The following is a 19,537-nucleotide window of genomic DNA, read 5'->3' as shown; positions in this document are numbered from 1 at the left end:
TCTATCTTTATTTCTACATTGCTCTATGTATGTGTAACCAAACCGTCGATACATTAAATGTTGCACTTTATTGACGACGACGCTTACAATCCCAAGCACTCCACCAAACAATGGATTTCGAATGATTAACTGTTGTATGCATTATGTCAGAGTTGTCGCCTTTAAAGCCAAACAATTATGAACCATAACAAAATGGCATTTGTTGATGTGTGCAAACTCATCCACTTTTGAGTCAATTGCAAAACGCATGTTGTCGATAGTGTTGCTGCCTACAAACCTAAATTCTTCCAAAGAAACTGTATAATGTAGTCCAGCGACGGTGCTGCGCTTGCTCAAGAGCATTACATTAGTTTCTAAAACTTGCTCAAAATATATTTAAATTTGGCAAGATTAGAAAATGAAGTTATGGCATCTCTAAGAGTAATTACATGTTACTCATATTTTCCCCAATTAACCTTTTTTAGCCTAAAGTCTATTTCTTTTAAGGTAAATTGGGGTGATTGAGGTACCTTCAACCTCAGAAATATGAAAGTCCGATATTATGAGATATAAAAAAAATAAAAAATGAAGCCAACAGGTTATAGCACAGTCGACAGTGCGGAGCTGTGCTTAGGGTCACGGGTTCAAGTCCTGTCACCCGGTGGAGACTTTCGACCTTAATCTCCAAACTCAGTCGAGCAGGATTAGTTGGATTCCGCAAAGGGTTTGGTATACATGTTGTCAAACCAAAAAAGTGAAGGAAAGAGTACGTGGAGAATAAAAAAATACTACTCCCTGTGGCCACAAAAAATAGTCTCATTTGTGGACGACATGAACTTTAATGAGAAATCGGTAAAGTAAGATAAATGAGAGAAAAAAGTAGATCAATATGAGAGATGAAGCGAGAAAGTATATAAAATAGGAGAGATGAAGAGAAAAAGGAAGCAGAAAAAGTGAATAATGTAAGTGAGTAAGTTTCTGTTTTTGAAATATGACTATTTTTTATGGACTTCCAAAAATGGCAAAATGTGACTATTATTTGTGGACAGATGGAGTAGTTTGTTTTGTAAATAGTATACAAAATGTGTGAAAAGAGAAAACTATTGCAACAAAATAATGTTGCACATAAAAAGAAAATTGGTTAGGATAAATTTGGAAGTTTGAAGAGAACTAGACTAAATTTAATTTTGCTTTAGATTTGAACATGAAAACTGAGGAATGAGCGGTTAATATAAGTAAAGTTTATTATGTTAAGGAGTCGTTTGTTTTCCATGAAATGGGTAGTTACTGATTTTTACTTGTGGATTGCATATGTTTGGTTTTCCAGCATTTATTACTCATTGGCCCAAGAATTGGTAGCAGACCCGTGTTAGAGAAATATTGTTTACATATCTTAGAGCAAGGCTCCGATATGTAAATTGCCTCGTTCTCCACACCCAGCTAAGAAGCTGAAATTCTTATTTTATCCCTCAATTATTGTCTTCACCACTACATTCGTTGTTTACCTTCTTCGGCGCTACTTTCCTTCTTCGACCGTAGATTATTCACCAACACTTCTTCATCAACGTTGAAAATCTGGAATTCAAAAAAAAAAATCATTGCTCCACATCAATTTCGAAGTAAGTTCCCTACTTTATAAGAATTTTGAGTTCTGTAAAATTTCGAGATCGGTAAAATCTCAAAAATTTTGAAAATTTTGAGATCTGTAAAATTGATTTATCGTTCACGTTACAAAATATTGTCTTGCAATATGGACCAAAGATAATTCACCAATACTTCTTCATCGACGTTGAAGATCTGGAATTCAAACATTCATTCCTTGCTTCACATTTAATTTTGAGGCCAGTTCCCTTCTCCACGAGAATTTTGAGTTCAGTAAAATTTAGAGATCTGTAAAATTACAAAAATTTCGAGATTTGTAAAATTTATGGATTATTTAGGTTTCAAGATTTTGTCTTGCAATATGATTTCTTATTTGAGTTTTTATGGTTATGTTCAATTCGTTTGCTTATATACATCCCTCTTTTAGTTCCAAGTATGGTTGCCATATGATTAATTTTTTAATTAGGTCATGAATGTTGTTATGCTTTAGCAATAGTGTAGTCATAATCAAGATCAATATTACATCAAGTCATGGCTCCCTATTGTGAAATGGATGAAACTGGCTTGTCCATGTTGGAGGACATTCTACAAAACGATGAAATTATCAATCCATGCATTGTGTTGATCATTCTAATTAGGCTACAGAAGTTGAAGTGCATAGGAAATGTGCATTTCAAAAAGGCTTATAAAAGTCTACAACGTATGCCGATTCAGGTCAAGCACATGACCAGGCTCGTAGGAATGATAGATTATGACTGTCTGGCTACCCTCCGGATGGACCATAATACATTTGGAAGCTTTGTCGTCTATTCCGACAGTTGGGTGCTCTACGGGATAAACGGTACATGTGCATTGAAGAGCAGATGGCCATGTTCCTAGGAATCTTGGCATATCACCAAAAAAACCGAGTTGTACGCTTCAAACTTTGGCGATCAGGTCACACTGTTTCAAAGTATGTCCATAAAGTCCTCAATGCAGTTTTGAACATGCATTCGTTGTTCCTTGTCAATCTCGATCCAGTTCCTGAGTAATGCATAGATCCAAGGTGGAAATGGTTCAAGGTAATGCCCACAAGTGTGTATTTCAAGTACATATGATTTTATTACAATGATATGAAGTGTTTTTTTACCATTGAACTTGTTACATTTTTATGTAGGGATGTCTTGGAGCCCTCGATGGCACTTACGTAAATGTATCGGTGGCCACTGCAGACAAGCCCAGGTATCTAACAAGAAAATGACAAATTGCAAGAATTTGCTATGTGATCGTTGTATGAGGTTCATATTTTTCATACCGGGTTGGGAAGAGTCTGCCGGTGATGCAAGAATTTTACGTGACATCGTAAATCGCCAGAACGGTTTGAGAGTTCCAATAGGTAAATTAATTCCACCAATTCCCATTTTTCAGTTTCAACCTAACACTACTAATGATGCTTTAGCTGATTTACTAATATGGTAATTTACTTGTTTTAATGATTAGCAGCTATAACAGGGAATTACTACATTTGCGATAACGGATATGCTAATAGTGACGAGTTCCTCACCCCTTACTAGAGGGTTTAGATATCATTTGAAGGAGTGGGGACCGGCAACAGAGCGGCCACAATATGCGGCTGAATCATTCAATATGCGCCACACACGAGCACGAGACGTAATTGAGCGGGCATTTGCGATTCTAAAGATGAGGTGGGGCATATTGAGGAACACCTCTTTCTATCCAATCAAAGTTCAAATTAGAATGATTATGGCATGTTTCTTATAGCACAACTATCTGTAGTGTGATGGATGTTGACCCCATAGAAGCACTCATAGATGGGGTATTGGACCAATGAGGTGGAGATGAAGATAATGGGGATGCATATTCCATTGATAGAATAGAACCAACCGCCGTATGGAACCATCGCACAGATGAACTTGCCCATGCTATGTGGGCTCGTGTAAGTGATTTGGTCACTTTCAATTAGTTGTCTAATTTTATACTCATATTATGCGAATATCTCATGTCAGTTTTTTTCAATCTGACAAGACAACGATTTGGGGTAGGGATTTTGACGCTGATATATCTCATATGTTGTTGTAATTTGAACCGTTTATTATATAGTAATCAGATGTAGACAAGATAGACCATGACTCCATTTTCATTTTTGGAGACTATAAGGTTGGTGCGGTCTGTCGGGAACATTTGGAACTTACAAATAGTGCCAACTTCGAGATGATTATCACAAATGAACTTTTTCCACCCACGCTTAACAATAATATTGTGGTCTCATATCTTGAAAACAACGTCTCATACTTGATCGTCAACCCAGAACTTGCATGTTTAATGAAGTCCTTGTCCTCCACATGTGTACACCAAAATATACACTTGGCAAACTCTGGAAAGTAAATAAAATAATATGTTCATTCATAATCAAATCTGATTCGGTTACTAACAAAGCATTTTGGATTTATTTCTTTGATGATACCATTTTAATCTTTTATAAATTGTAGAATGCTAAAATATAAAAATTATAAAGGGCTAGGTGATATATAGTATAGAATATTGCACTTACAAGGCCCCACTCAAGATGAGAAGATATTAGTGTGATTGTGAAATAAGGTAATGATGGGGCAGTCCGTGCACGGCTATCAACGGGCTCCTTATCACTATCACTTTCCCCACTTGATCGTTTTGGTCGTATAAAGCGGTTCCATCCCAAAAATTTGGTCATGTACTACGACAAGAAAATAATATTGATTAATCTATATATAGTGGTTATAAATTGAATAACTTGAGTTCATATGATGAAGGTCTCTATCTGTACAACAACCATTTGATCCAAATCGATGTATTTTGAATAAACCATTGCCCTCATGTGTGAAAGTGATACGCTCGGATTTTGCATTGTTTTTAATTACATATTTTTTTGTATTTTGACATGTTTTACGAGAAATGTGCATATTAAAGCCTAAAAATATAGCTAAAAGTTGAAGTTGGAAATCTGGAGCTTTCGAGATGTCCAGCGGTCCGCTGCAACACATCCAGCGACCGCTGGCGGCCACCGACCGCTTAGCCAGTAGCGGTCCGCTCCGGGAAAATTGTGCTGAAAAGAGGAACACGCCCAGCAACCGCTCCGAACGATCCAAAAGCTACGGGATGATTGCCAGGTACCACTGAAACAACATGTGGCGGCTGCTATTCAAGAGGCAGAAGCTACAGATCAACCCACAGCGACCGCTGGCTAAGGTGCAGCGGCCCGCTTGAAAAATGTGGCGCACATATTTGACCTACTTTTTCCCCAAGAGTTACCATACTTGGCCACTTTTTGCCTTAATTGATGATGGATGATTTTTCAGCTATAAATACCCCCTCAAACCTCTTCAACAAGGATCTTCTTTTGCAAAATAATTCCAAAGCATATAATATCTGAGAGTTCATCTTTGTCATCAATGTGCAAAGGTTTGAAGAAGGATTCAATAGACAATCAAGACTACAAGGATTCAACATTTGGGTTTTATTGCTTTAGTTCTTATGTTCTTTTTGTCTGCTTGTGTAACTAATTCATAGGATTCTAGGAATGTGTTAGTAACGACTTTGGTTATACAATTTCTTTTCTATTTAATATCCGTTTTGTTATTACTTTGTTTCTTTTCTAAGTTCTGGATAATTGCTTCACATTTGAGTGACATATTTTGTGATGATTTAATAGACTTGCTACATAATCGTAAGAAGAGGTTGGCGAGTTAGAACGGCCTAGTAGATTAGCTTCCCTTAAAACGACACCGTTAATTAAGAGTGATGACTTTTCAAGGGTCTGAGGAGCTTTTAGGAGTTACAAATCTAGGATTGACAACCCTAGTGAGGCAATCTACGTTTGTATCGCATGAGCATAACTTAGGCGACTCGTCCTACTAAAGTAAGAACTGTGCTAGGGTATTGTAGTTGGAACTTGTATAACCATAACTTTGAACGCACATCCCTGGAATTCCCTTTTCTCATATATTTGTCTCTGTGTTTTATCTGCAATATTTGTTCATTTCTGTCTTTTAATGTTTTTATAAATAAAAAATTCCATCGGTTCTACAAATAGTGAAAGAAACTTAGTAGAAGGTAGACAATATGTGATTGTTTTCCCTGTGTTCGATATCCGGTACTGATATTTAGCTATTCTATTTATACCTTGTGTACTTGCAGGTATTTTTACTGCTAAAAAATAGTGCAACAGAATGTTATAATGTTATTGCGCTCGAGGTAATTGTCATAGACAAAGTCGGCCCAATTTCGTTCAAAATACCAACATCCTCCAGATCTTGTCAACTCCACAGTCCACGGCAAGCCATTTATTATCTCCAAGGTGCATTCATGGGTTAATTAATTCCCATAGAGAGCCACCTATTCAGCCGGTAACACCTGTATGCAGGTGTCGGAAAATTTTCAAGAATGATTGCTATATTACATAACAAAAATACCTAGGAACTATATCAATGTAAAATCTCTAAGAATCCGTTATTCGAGATTGATAAGTGAAGCACACTTGCAAATTTGTCGTCACTCTCCTCGGGCATGAAAACCTAGCCAAACACTGGTCGGACATTCCTATGAAGAACACGCCGGGTGCATTAGGAGCTGTATATATTTGGCCGAGCTAAACTAGTGCAGATTTTTAAAACTTACAAAGGAAAGCGACACCCGGGTGGCAAGTCCATGGAACACTGCAGATTGTTAACCCTTCGTTCTACGCGTGCTTTTGATTTTTGCTCGGTGACCTACTAATTTTATACATATAAACAAAAAGTGTCGTTGCTTTAGTTATTTTTATAGTAAATTACTTCTTTATTTAATAATTGACCAAGTTACTTTTGCAGTAAAAAAAGAATCTATTGCTATTACTAGTGCACAACTTTTTTATATGTACAGCTGGCAGCTGCATACATATGGGAATGTATTTCTCACTTGTTATCTGAATTGATTGCCTTGTGAAGCGAATATGGATGAATGATGGAGGAGGGTCAGTGTATCTGTGGACAGCTGAATACTTTTTTTCTTCTGCAGAATCACCTACCAGTTGATATGTCACCTTCGTGGGAGAACTTATTTCTCACATGTGATCTAAATTGATTGGCTTGTCAAGTGAATCTGGATGAATGATGGAAGAGGGTTAGTATATCTGTAGATAGGTGAATACTTTATCTTCTACACAGCTACCTACCAGCTGTTGCGTCTCCTCCATGAGAGAGCTTATTTCTCACATGTGGTCGGAACTGATTGGCTTGTCAAGTGAATCTGGATGAATGATGAAAAAGGTGTGGTGAATCTCTAAGCTAGCTACGCTACCATCCACAAGGAGTCACAAGCACAAAAGAAGAATTAACTTGTGCAACTAGATAATGAAAATAAGTATGCATTTTATATTCATAATTGAGATAATGGCATCTATATAAAGTGATTTCATTTGTGGAATTGTTCAGTGCATTTTCATCTCTCGCCCCAATGGCTTCATCCATTCCAATTCGGGTGCATTCTTTTACAAAGGAAATTGGACACGTGAAGTCGATGTCATTATGCTAAATACAATTGTGAAGGCAAAGCAAGCATTTAATTGGGAGGGGACTGTTATCCCAATTCCATTTCTTATCCAAGCCCCTAAAGTTATTGCGGCTGATAGCGGTCTGCAGTTCACAATGGTTAAGCTATACGAGAGGTTCGATACAACGCGTTTAAGGAAGTCATTAGAGCTCTCGGGTTGTATTTGAATGTCAACTCCAACATCGTCTTAGGCACTGAGCCAGTTTGGAAAGAACTTTTAGAGGTAAAATATGATACATATGTTCATTTTGTTGTGTTTTTTGTATAACCGACATTATGTCTAACTATATATGACTTTTTTTCTATCTAGAAAGACACGGTTACTTTTTCCTATTACTATTTTGGTGAACGTGAGTTTAATAACTTGGAGATTTTGTTTGCTATATCTGAAATAAAGAAGAAGAATAGCGAGACGGTGATCGTAATCTCTGACACGACGACCCCTCTTGATGACCACGTTGATAGTGGGTTACCAAAGGGAAAGACTGAAACTGTGGAGGGTAAGCAAGCGATTCAGTTAACTTGTCAATTTTAGCCCTCAGTGCGAAGCTACGTCGCAAACTATTCGATGAAGATGGAGAGAACGAGGACAATTAGTGCTAAGATGATCCTCCATCCCACTACTATGCTCAAGGATCTGATGGAAAGTTGCGACCGAAGATGGGGAAGCCCCGTCTACCAACGCGGAAGAACTTAAGCGTTGGCCCATCAGCGTCGCCACACGGAAGCTCTGTTGGCTCGACAAGCCCAAACATATGGAGGAAGAACCATTTCAAATGAGGAGTGGGTTTGAAATAGTAGTTGTGAATTGTCACAGGCATTGGTGATATGAAGCATTTAGTTTGTAGCGTAGTATTTGATAGCAGTAGTAGTTTCTGTGAAATTTGGTTCTTCCTTCAACCAAAATATTATGTACTAAGGTACTCATCCTTCATGTATTGTCGTGCCTCTATGTACTTTATCTAATTTCTATCAATATTTCCCACAATGCAGTGTATTGTAATCAGTGGCGGAGTCACACTGGAGCCAGGGGGGCCCTTGGGCCCCTCACCCATTTTGACTTTACCCCTATATTATATATGTATACAATAATATTCAAATATTGTTTCGGCTTAGTTGGTTTCTGTGTGCGTCTACCACCCGAATGATCCAGTGTTCAATCCTCCCTAGGCGCAGCTTTGTTGCTTTATTTTTGTACTCTACATTTCTCTTTTGTGTTTAATAGTTAATCCCCTAATGTGTTATGTATTACTCCATAAATTTATATTTATTCCTTTCATTTCAAAATTTAAAACTATACATATATCTAAGTTGTATAAAAAATTATTCTTTAATCTCATACATATGTAAAATAACATATAGGGAGTAATATCTTTTCTTTCATTTTGAAATCTTAATCTATACATGTCTGTGAAAAGAAATTATTTTATTATCCCATAAATATGTAAATACTACTCCCTCCGTCCGGCATTAGGAGTCCCGGTTGATCATTTTCATTTGTCCGGCATTAGGAGTCCCGGTTGGACATTTTCATAAAAATTGAAATAAAAATATTATAAAATAAAACACTAAAAAACACAAGTAAAAATACATCCAAAGAATAAAGCAAATAATAATGCAAATGGGTCACACATTCCATTATCACACACTCCAATTATTACACTCTCAAACATTTCTTAAAACACGCACCCAACTCAACCGGGACTCCTAATGTCGGACGGAGGGAGTACTATAATAGTACCATCTTTAATTTTCATTTATAGATTTTATTTTTTTTCTAGCATATAGTAATTTTATGTAATGAATTTCACACACTAATATTTATTGTCTTAACAATTTAAGAAAATAAATAAACTCAAATTTACTTTATTTGAAAAGCACATGTGTTTATAGTTTCTATTATCTTTTGATTATTTTCACTATTTATGTGTTCCTTCCAACGATCTCTCCTATTGCTATATGACTATGACTCATCGGCTCTAAATAATATTAACACCAAAAAAAACTAAAAAATTATCAATCAGAAATTTGGGCCCCCCTATTATTAAATTTCTGGCTCCGCCACTGATTGTAATTGCTAGTAGCTCTGTTTTTCATGTCCAAGATGAATCAATTATGAAAATAAAACAACACTAACACATAAGATATGAAAAAAACACAGCATAACATAATCCTCTGAGTAGGACATCGCGTAAAGTTTAGAAGGAAGTTAGTGACTTCACATTAACAGCTAGAATTATTCAAGTATGCAAGCTTATATTTTACAATGCAGAAGTTTGATACCAACTTAGACAAAAGCATAAAGCATATTGCACATAGTTTGATGCATCAAAAGACAATTAATTTCATATCAGCATATGCACAAGAGTAGCCACAAAAAAGGCCCAAGTTTAGTCAGCTTCGGATGGGCTTCCGATCATCAATATGTATTTCATTACATACCCCACTTCTCTAGCACATGCTCAAATAACCAAGTCAAGCGTCTTCAGCCATGCCAAGGAAAAAGTCCAAATGTTCCACCTTTTTTAGTATGACATCGTCAACCTCATACCTTTACTTGATTGTCAGCTCAAAAACATCCCCCAACACCGCAAAAACTTGCTTACGGCCCTTGCTCAAGTCGTACTCATACCCAATACGAGCTATCAAGTATTGAAGTCGATCACTAGTGTCCTCATGATTTTTGCCAAGCATATCCAGCAGTCCGTCAATTGCTTGGTGACCAGTCGTTTTTCTCTGGTTTGGTGTTAGGACATGTATGTCTTTCGAGGTCTGGTTGCTCCTTTCAGTAGCAGCACTGTCAAGGGAAGTATGAAGAAGTGGGTCTTTCGAAGAGAAGTCCTCGGCGCTCAGATTGATGTCTTCATCCTTTCCATTGCTACCTTGTTTCTCATTTAAATACAAGTCATTGACAACATCCATGATCACTTTAGCGTTAGCTCCATTCGCTCTATCTTTTCCAAAAATATCTTTCCATGCCTCGAATCGAGGCCATGACTTGTCCAGTTTATCACGTGAATTAATTAAGTTGCTGCAGTGATGATGTAATTTACGTCGTTTGGGGCATAGCATTGAACGATGGGATCCAGCCCCACCACAAATTTACTTGGAAGGGTTATTTGTCTTACTTCAACAATACATGTAGTATCTTGAAAAGAGAATGTTCGATTGGATGTATTGCTTCGTCGCTATCCAATGTGATGAGTGACGGTCAATAAGTATTAATTTTTTTATTTAAATACTCCTATATATTATAGGAGTACATTGGAAGTTGGAACACACATTAGACTAATGGAATTGAAATGATTTCATTTATTGAAATGAATTGATTTTATTGGGAAAATGAAAAACGTGGATGCAAAACTATTAATTAGGATTGAATTCTGAAGAAATATTTATTTTGTATGTTTTTCAAACTTCAATTAATTGACGGTCTCCTTAGTACTCCATTATTAATTCGGTATTTTTAACTTTTAAAAAAAATGGCCTTACTAATTAACCAAGATTTTAATCACATTCTGTTTTGCTTGTAATTTTTCCTACAAAAGAATTTGTTTGCAGGGAAACTGCCCTTATTTAATTTAACTAAAAACTTTTTTGGTATGCCATTCATTTTATACGGATAAAATCAAGTCATCTCTCCCTAGCTTAATCTCCGTGCCAAAATTTATTTATCAACTTAGTCGGGATGGAGGGAGTACTACTATCAACTTGTTCTCTGGTGTCGATCGACTATTCTTTGTGAGGTTATTTTTTGACCATCCAGCATCCGTATGATTCCACAAGTATCGACGCTTGAATCATGATTGCGCATTGCAAGAATTTCTGGATGTTGTTTATCATAACTTTAATGAGGATGCCATTTACTTCGCCGAGACAAATAAATTTCTCAAAAACATAATGGAGGCAGTTGCATATTTAGAAGAAAAAAAAATAGAAGCCATGGGTAAAAAGGAGGCGACATCTGGTAGCGTCATCGAGATTATTGCAAAAATCGACGATGATTCAAAAACAAAGTCAAGTCTGATCCGGTCATCGCAGAGAAGTAAAATAATGATGACGAATCGCCTCAAGCGCTAGATGAGGCAATGGCTTTGGTGAACCAATTTTCCTCCACATTCTCATAACCCAAAAGTCAATGTTGTCGTGATTGGTTATATTGCTGAAGAGATCTCATGCATATGTGTGTTGAACTATCTTGGTTGTGGAGAATATAGGCACGTAAATGATGTGAGCTAAAGAATTAATTTTTACGAAAATTGTTTGGCATTGGATCTCACCTTGACAATCTGATCCCACTGATCGTCGTCACAGTCAATTCTAAAATTACCATGTTCGTTAAAGCCCACACCATTGCGTTGGAGAATGCAGCACAACGAGTTGTAGTCTTTTTTCCAAGCTATAAGCCCAGAGACAATGTGTGGTATGCCCTTGATTCCGTATCCTGGGAATTGAATGACCATAGCATCTTCAAGCTTGCCTAGGTAGCCGACACAGAAGCCGTTATTAGATTTCCAGCCATGGGTGACAAGATCGTGAAGCGTCACGAGGAGAAAATCATCTTCTCTGATGGTCTAGTTGTGCCTTGTTCGATCTCCTTTCCGGTTACGACTTCCAGATGCAGACGAGTTCACTAACATCTATAAATATTAAATCAGGCTTAAGCTAAACAAAATGGTAACTAGACACTAGTGGCTAAGTACGAAGCGAATCAATGTGCAAATGCAATAGAACTTACACTGGCTTCCTTTGTACTTCAAAGCGATACGCTTGGACCGTTTTGCGTCAGGCATTATGCTGCTGTAAACAATTGAATCAAGTTATTTTTCAGAAGCATGGATAACATATGATTTCATGAAGCTCTAAAACTCAATAATTCCCTATCAAAATAAACCCTTGAGATTTTCATACAACAGATATAATCCTAACCGCCTCTTACGCTTGAAAAACCCAATTGGAAATGTAATGGCTATCTATGATAAGAGCAAACTACAATAAAAGAGAAGAAGGCTCTTTATTAATTCCGAAGCATACCTGGATCAAAGGTTATGCATTGTGAATGTGACAATAATGTACAAATTTGTAGAAATGGGAGATTATGATTAGCATAGATATAGATTCGTTTGAACATCTCATTTGGGAAATAGAGTATTAGAGAAAACCTTAGGTCAAATTGAGATCCATTCCACTAGATCACTAGATGGTGATGGAGAGAAAACATGAAGCAAAATACATTATTCGATTTCACAAATCAAAGTATAATCAAATTCAAACTACTCTCTGCGAAAGTGGTACTCCTCATAAAGTGGTAATTTTGATTGCTGAATTGTTGTTGTTAATTCAGCATGGAGAACATATTATTACAATCTAGAATGAAGATTATAGTAGCATCTATTAATCCTCATTCTAGTCGAGTAAATAAAAACCAATAATAAGAACTGAAGATAATTCATTATTTATTTGAATTCTTATTTTGAGGCCAAAATAAACACATATCACTAACATTGGAGGCAAGTGCAGACAACATATTTGCATTATTGCCCAAAATAGAATAATCATTGTAAAATACATATATTAGCATCATACTCCTTCAGATGTGGTTGTAAAACAAATCCATCTTACCACAAAACACATGTCATTGTGTGCATATACCGTGATGTTACTAACGAAACCGCGAAACTACCAGATGACGACGACTGCCCAAATAAAATGAAGAACAAAATATGTAAACGGCTGAACAGGAGGCAAGAGAAGCACTTACTCAATGGTTTGCAGGCACTTACAATTTTCTCTCTAATTTGTGAAGGCGGCGAGAACAAAAATGAGAGAATTTCCTCTTATACTTTGACTGTTAGGGCTTGAAAGGTTATAAGCGTTATTTTCTGAATTGACTGAGGATAAATTCGTCATTGTAATACTTTATCAATTACTCCCTCCGTCCCACTTTAGAAGTCCCGGTTGAGTTCTGCACGGGTATTAAGAAATGTAAAGGAAAGTTTGTGAAAAAAGATAGTGGAATATGGGTCCTACCTTTTTATATTAGTTTTATAATAAAATGTGAGTGAAAAAAAGGTTAGTGGAATATGAGACTTAATACCATTTATGGAATATTCCAATCGGACTCCTAAAGTGGGACACCTAAAAATGGTAAACCGGGACTCCTAAAGTGGGATGGAGGGAGTATTAAATATGTCAAACCAAACATGTGTTACTGTAATATTGAATTTGTTTCATAGAAACCAAACAACTGACCTTGAAAATGAAACAATAGTTTGATCAACTACTTTTATGGTCATTGTCTTAACTTATGATTGGGTTTCACTGAAACCAAACGACTCCTAAGTGTATAAAGGAAACACTTTATGAATTCTTACCATATCTTAATTAAATACCCTATTTTTTTTCTTAAAATAGAAATGGTGCTAGTAGTGTGGGACGACTCGGAAAAAAAAGTACCAATAGCATGGGATGGAGGGTGTACAAAATAAAATTGACCAGAGCATCTCTTGGGGGCAATATCAACTCCGGCACAGTCGAAATATGATTCTGTAAATTAACTATGCTAGCAATTCCCGCATGATGACCAATGTCACCCTTTAGCCACTAGTTCCGTCAATGTTGCAACTAAGATTTCTTCTTTATTTCCGGACCAGCTACGTCTGGACCTTTCACCTTTTGTACGCTTTATCACACCTTGTCATGTCGTTGCTCCCTGCACAATAAATTTACAAGAATTATATGAACACATATAGCAACACGTAACAAGTTCAAGGGATTAAAAAATGATCAATTTTTTCACCTTCTGGTACATGACTAAGTTACATCACATTTTTGCCTTTACATGCATCGGCCATGTCAAACTGCAACAATGGGAATGAGAATTACACTAGTTAATTCAGTCACACACACAAGCAGCTAATGACGAAAGTTAATTATACATATGAAGAAAATGAATATAAGTTTTTATAAATTGTTCCCACACTTTGTAATTAAACAAACTAATGTACAACATATACGAAGACTTCCATAAACAATTGCATTCGCTGCATAAAACAACACGTGCATACAACTAATCTCTGCATACGCAAGTTTAATTAATCTGATTAAATTAGTTAAGAAAATGAAATCGTTATCACATTCACTACATAAAACAACAATATATAAAAGACCACATAATATAACACATTCAATTGTTCAAATGATTTGTGAGTTGGACGAACACAAAAAATCCCAACCAACGTTATTAAAATTAAAGGAACAAAAAAAACTAACAAAAAACCCTAACAGATTCTTGATTTGGATGATCAAAATTCATAAAAATAAATAGACAAGTTGAACAAACAAAATAAGTTACCATACTTGTTCAAAGGAAAATGAGAAAGCTCATCAGATTTGTGATTTGGAAGCACAGAATAATCGACTGCTTAGAAGTGAGAATGTCAGACAAAAAATCTATGCTGAGGTGTTGCCTTGATTTGTAAGAAAATTTAGGGCAACATGAGGATACTTTGGTCATTAAATTAAATTGATGAGATAATTTAGGTTGTCATAATTATTTTACATATTTTTAACTTATTGTAATTTAGTGCAGCCTTAAATTTCATACGCCAATAATGCAAATTAAAGGGAAAAAGAAGTTGAACAATTGATTAAAATGATGGAAACGACATAGTTTCTAGTCTATTTGGATGATAATGTTTGAATTATTGACTTGTTACCGTGTCAGAAAATCCGACATCCATGCCATGCCACTACTAATATTACAAAACAAATAGTCTTATAAGATATTTGCAAATTATTATAACGTTTTATAAGATATTTGCGAATTTAGTAAAGTTATGGTTTAATTCGTAGTAGTTTATGATAGATGAACGGTAAAAGGGGTTCACCGTCCATCTATCATAATAATGTTATAATGAGTGAGTTCGAGCAAGTTCTATGATATTGGCTTTTGATTTTTGGGATATGTTTCCGTGATGGGATCATAATTATAATTAGTTCAGTGGGGGATCCAGGATCCGGAAACGGAGGGGGCGGAATATATAGTATTAGCTTGATTTAGTGTGGATATGACAAATTTTTTCGTAGTTCGGGGCGACGCCGGAGGCAAACGGAGGGGGCGGATATGGTAATTTTACGTCCCGATAAGGGGAAAATAGTCGGGCGACTGCCCCCTCTTGCCCCCCTAGATCCGCCACTGAGTTTAAGTGAGTTTATTGGAGTGATAGGATTTTAATTTTATGGCTACGATCGAGTTTGTTATTTCATTAATTTGTTTCACACGCAATTCAAATAATGGTCTATTGAATTTTCTCTCTTCTAATTGCATGTGTAATGAAGGATCAAAGCATGACGCAAGAAAAGCAACTAACTCTAGCGATATTTTCTCAACATGTCCAAAAATTTCGTTACATGCTATGTTTATGTTATGCCTTGCACTTGTCATTTATTACTCGTGAACATAATTATAAGTTAGACACGCCAAAAAACTATAGAAATAACTTTTTGGGTATTTTAATAGATGAAGCATGTCATTACTTTTATCTGAACTATTCTTACTTTCTTCATTTATGAGTTTATTTTATAATTATATTCGCAGTGTCGCATATGATATGCATCGCGCGTGCATGAACTTTCACATTTTCACTCAAATGTTTTGAGAAAGGTGATTAATTTTGAACCTTAAATTTCAACCTTGTTTGATCATTTTAAAATCCAACATTGGTTTTTAAGAAATATTGATAAAGGAAATTTAGATTTGTTAGTATATTGATTATCTCTTTTGTATGCAATATAAATTAATAGTACTACTTCCCGATTTTTTTTTTTGGGGGGGGGTGGGTATGCCGTATATTTTATGAATGATGACCTCAATATTTATACGGTGAATAAAATAAGATATCCAAATTGTACTAAAAAGTCAAATTATATGAATCAAATCGCTCAGCTGTATCTGTATTAATAACGAATTTAGTAATAATGTATAGTATAATATATCCAATTAAAAGTCCTCGCTACGAAATTGCACTACAAAGCATGGAGAAAGAAAGACATAACAGCTAGCTTATTTCGTCTCACGAAATCTCATATTTATGTAACAATCTATTATCTAATGGCAGCATATATAAATATTATTAGTACTCAAAATAGTACTATAACATAATTTTATATATAATCAACATGAAATAAATAGGCTATGCATACTACGGTAGTAGTGGGTGTGTTAGGGTCCTTACAGCATCTTAGTGTAAAATATAACACAAATCACAGCCCTTGGATCATTAGATTGGATGGTAGTGATTAGTTACATTATCATACTAAAAATCTACATTATTAGCCAATGTACATTATTAGACTAGAAATGTACATTGTAATGGAGAGGTAAACTAATATAACTATCATATTTACCTTTTTTTCATGAAAAATCATTTTCCATGGGGAGAGGTATTTGAGAAGGTATTATACTTTTTTTCCATTTTGAAGAGGTATCTTTACCTCCCCATCAATGGAGAGGTAAAATCTTATAACTGTCATATTTGTGTCTTTTCATGAAAAACCATTCTCCAATGGGGAAGGTATTTGAAAAGGTATCACACTTTATGTTTTTTAATGCATTTTGTACTATTATTTTATTTTTAAAAAATCATTTACCTTTCAATATACCCTTTTCCTTTGGAGTATGTTTCTTTTTGGAAGGGTATATTTCACTTTTTGAGGAGGTATATAGATGATATACCTTTTCTATATACCTTCTCCCATTGGAGATGCTCTAAGACTAAAACTGTACATTATTAAATTAAAATGCTACATTATTATCCGAGCTACATTATTAGTCTAAAATTCTACATTATTAGATGACACGTGGCATTAATCTAACCGTTAGATCATATGATCCAATGGACTGCAAGTGTTTTGAGTTTTACTTATACTTAGCATTCTGACCTGAATACATCCCTACAATGGTATTTATATATAAATACTACTATTAGTGATAAAATGCAAACTCATATATTGTACAAACTCTAAACTTTTCAACACAATGTCAACATAGTGTAAGATTTTAAAATTTTGATGTCAATACAATGTCAACACAATATCAACACAATGTCAACACAGTGTCAACTGTTGACATTGTGTTGATATTTTCTATTGCTAATATTTTATAATCTGTTGATATTTTTTAACAATCTAAATCATAGTTTGAAATTTGTACAGGATTTAGAATTTACATTTGATTACGTTCCTAAATACCACTGTATTATCTAATGTGACGATCCACCAAAAGCTGAGTATGCATCTTTATCAAATGGTAAATTATTAATTAAATTTCAAGCTCGTTAAAATTGAAGATATTCAAAATAGTATGTGTAGACTAAGCTACGTACTTAATTGTGAGCCTATACCTAATATCCTTAATTCAAAGAAAAAACGAACCGTGACGCATCAACGTGACCATATGATATGACAGTTCATTCATAATTAGTTGATCAATAATTCCAAACCAAATTTTGCAAATGATTCTTTACCTTTTAGCCCACTCCTAACTTACGACTTTAAATTTTCTCCTAAAATAAGCAGTTTTTGCTTTTGTTTATGCAATTAGTTATGCATGGGTGATAGCATGGGTTTAAATTTAATAGCGTGAAGATAACTAAATTTGAAGATGATGATCACACAACAATTGCCCAGCTTGTTTTAGGCAGTCACAATTGAAGAAAAGCTGGCAATATTAATATATCTAGTCCCTCTCTCTCTTTCTCTCTCCCTATATATATGTCTATAATAAATTAATAGTGACACATTAATACATGCATGAGATTGAAATAGAGTTAGGGTTTATGATGCATTTTACAAAAATGAAGTTGGCTTGTTTTGTTGCAGTTGTTTACGCGTTTTTATTAGTTGTAGACGGTGCATCCTTTGATGTAGCGTTCGATGATATATACGAAGTTGTTTGGGGAGGCGACCATGTTAACTTCCTCAACGAACGAAGAGATGCTCAGCTCTGGATGGACCCTGCCTACGGTTCGGTTCAATTCATATGTATATTCGATTTCATTTTATGTTATAATGTTAATTACAAGCGTACGTATAACAGGAGCTGGTTTCGGATCGAAGCTCAACTATGGATCAGGATTCATTCACATGAGAATCAAGCTGCCTGACAAGGACTCTGCAGGAGTTGTTACAGCATTTTATGTATGTACTCTTTTATTTCCACATGAGAAATTAAAAACTAGTTGGATCAAATTAATAATTTTTTTTATTTAAAATTGCAGCTAACTTCAAACTCAAGTAAGCATGATGAGTTAGATTTTGAATTCTTGGGCAATAGAGAAGGTAAACCAATCACATTGCAAACAAATGTGTTTGCACAGGGGGTTGGAAATAGAGAACAAAGGACTTTGTTGTGGTTTGATCCCACTGCTGATTTCCACACCTACAAAATCCTATGGAACCTTTACCAAATAGTGTAAGATCAACTAACAACACACACTACTTCTCTCTCTCTATTTATATATAAGGGATGTAATCAACTGCAAACTCTAAATATTGTTTTGATTTGGACCGTTAGAAAATGTCAAATATTACAAAGTAACAACAACAAAAAATGTTAACACAGTGTCAACAGATGACGTTGTGTTGACATCAAAATCTTGAAATTTTACAATGTATTGACACTGTGTTAAGGAGTTTGGAGTTTGTACAATATATAGAGTTTGCATTCACGACCCTATGGAAAATTAATTGATCTATTATTATGAATGATTTATAGATTCTACGTGGACGAGATTCCGATTAGGGTGTACAGAAACAAGATGGACATTGGGGTCCCGTACCCGAACCAACCAATGAGCGTGCAGGCCAGCTTGTGGAACGGAGAGGATTGGGCAACAGATGGAGGGCAAACTAAGATCAATTGGTCTAATTCACCTTTCATTGCCCATTTTCAAGGTTTTCATTTTGGTGCATGCTCATTGCCTAAAACCGCCCTAGATGTTGAACCTTGCTATCAAGATCTTTCAAACTATTGGTGGAATCGTAGCAAATATTGGCAGTTGAGTGGGAAAGAGCAGAGACAATTCAATGAAGTGAGACAAAAGTATTTGAATTATGACTATTGCGATGACACAAGCAGGCATCCTACTCCTCCCCCCGAGTGCCAATTCAATAAATAGTAGCACTACTACTACTAATTTGTATTTATATGTGTGTGTGTGTGTTTATCTTGAGAAGTTATTACCTTCTCTTCTTGAGTGAAATTTGTATCTATGAGTATAATCTAATTTAGCTTTCCATGCTTTGTACTTTCTGCTTTCTTGCTTGTACTTATTCCATTCTCCAAGGGGGTGCCAAAAGCACGTGCAGCAAATCGGCAGGAAGAAGGGCT

The 19,537-nt window shown here is 35.5% G+C and overlaps 1 protein-coding gene across 1 annotated transcript; it reads left to right on the top strand.

Annotated features, from left to right (window-relative positions):
* The first annotated feature begins 17,930 nt into the window (after window positions 1-17,930).
* LOC125209546 (xyloglucan endotransglucosylase/hydrolase protein 3-like) lies at window positions 17,931-19,456 on the top strand. The gene is made up of 4 exons (XM_048109170.2): window positions 17,931-18,171; window positions 18,245-18,345; window positions 18,426-18,619; window positions 18,923-19,456. The coding sequence occupies exons 1-4, from the start codon at window positions 17,955-17,957 to the stop codon at window positions 19,323-19,325; spliced, it is 915 nt and encodes a 304-aa protein (XP_047965127.1). The 5' UTR covers window positions 17,931-17,954; the 3' UTR covers window positions 19,326-19,456.
* The last annotated feature ends 81 nt before the right edge of the window (window positions 19,457-19,537 follow it).

The sequence above is a fragment of the Salvia hispanica genome, chromosome 2 (assembly GCF_029641045.1).
Source record: "Salvia hispanica isolate PSC_SH4W2 chromosome 2, Shi_PSC_v1, whole genome shotgun sequence".
Taxonomy (NCBI): Eukaryota; Viridiplantae; Streptophyta; class Magnoliopsida; order Lamiales; family Lamiaceae; genus Salvia; species Salvia hispanica.
The sequence above is the reverse complement of the archived record's forward strand: the minus strand, read 5'-3'. Positions and strand labels throughout refer to the sequence as shown.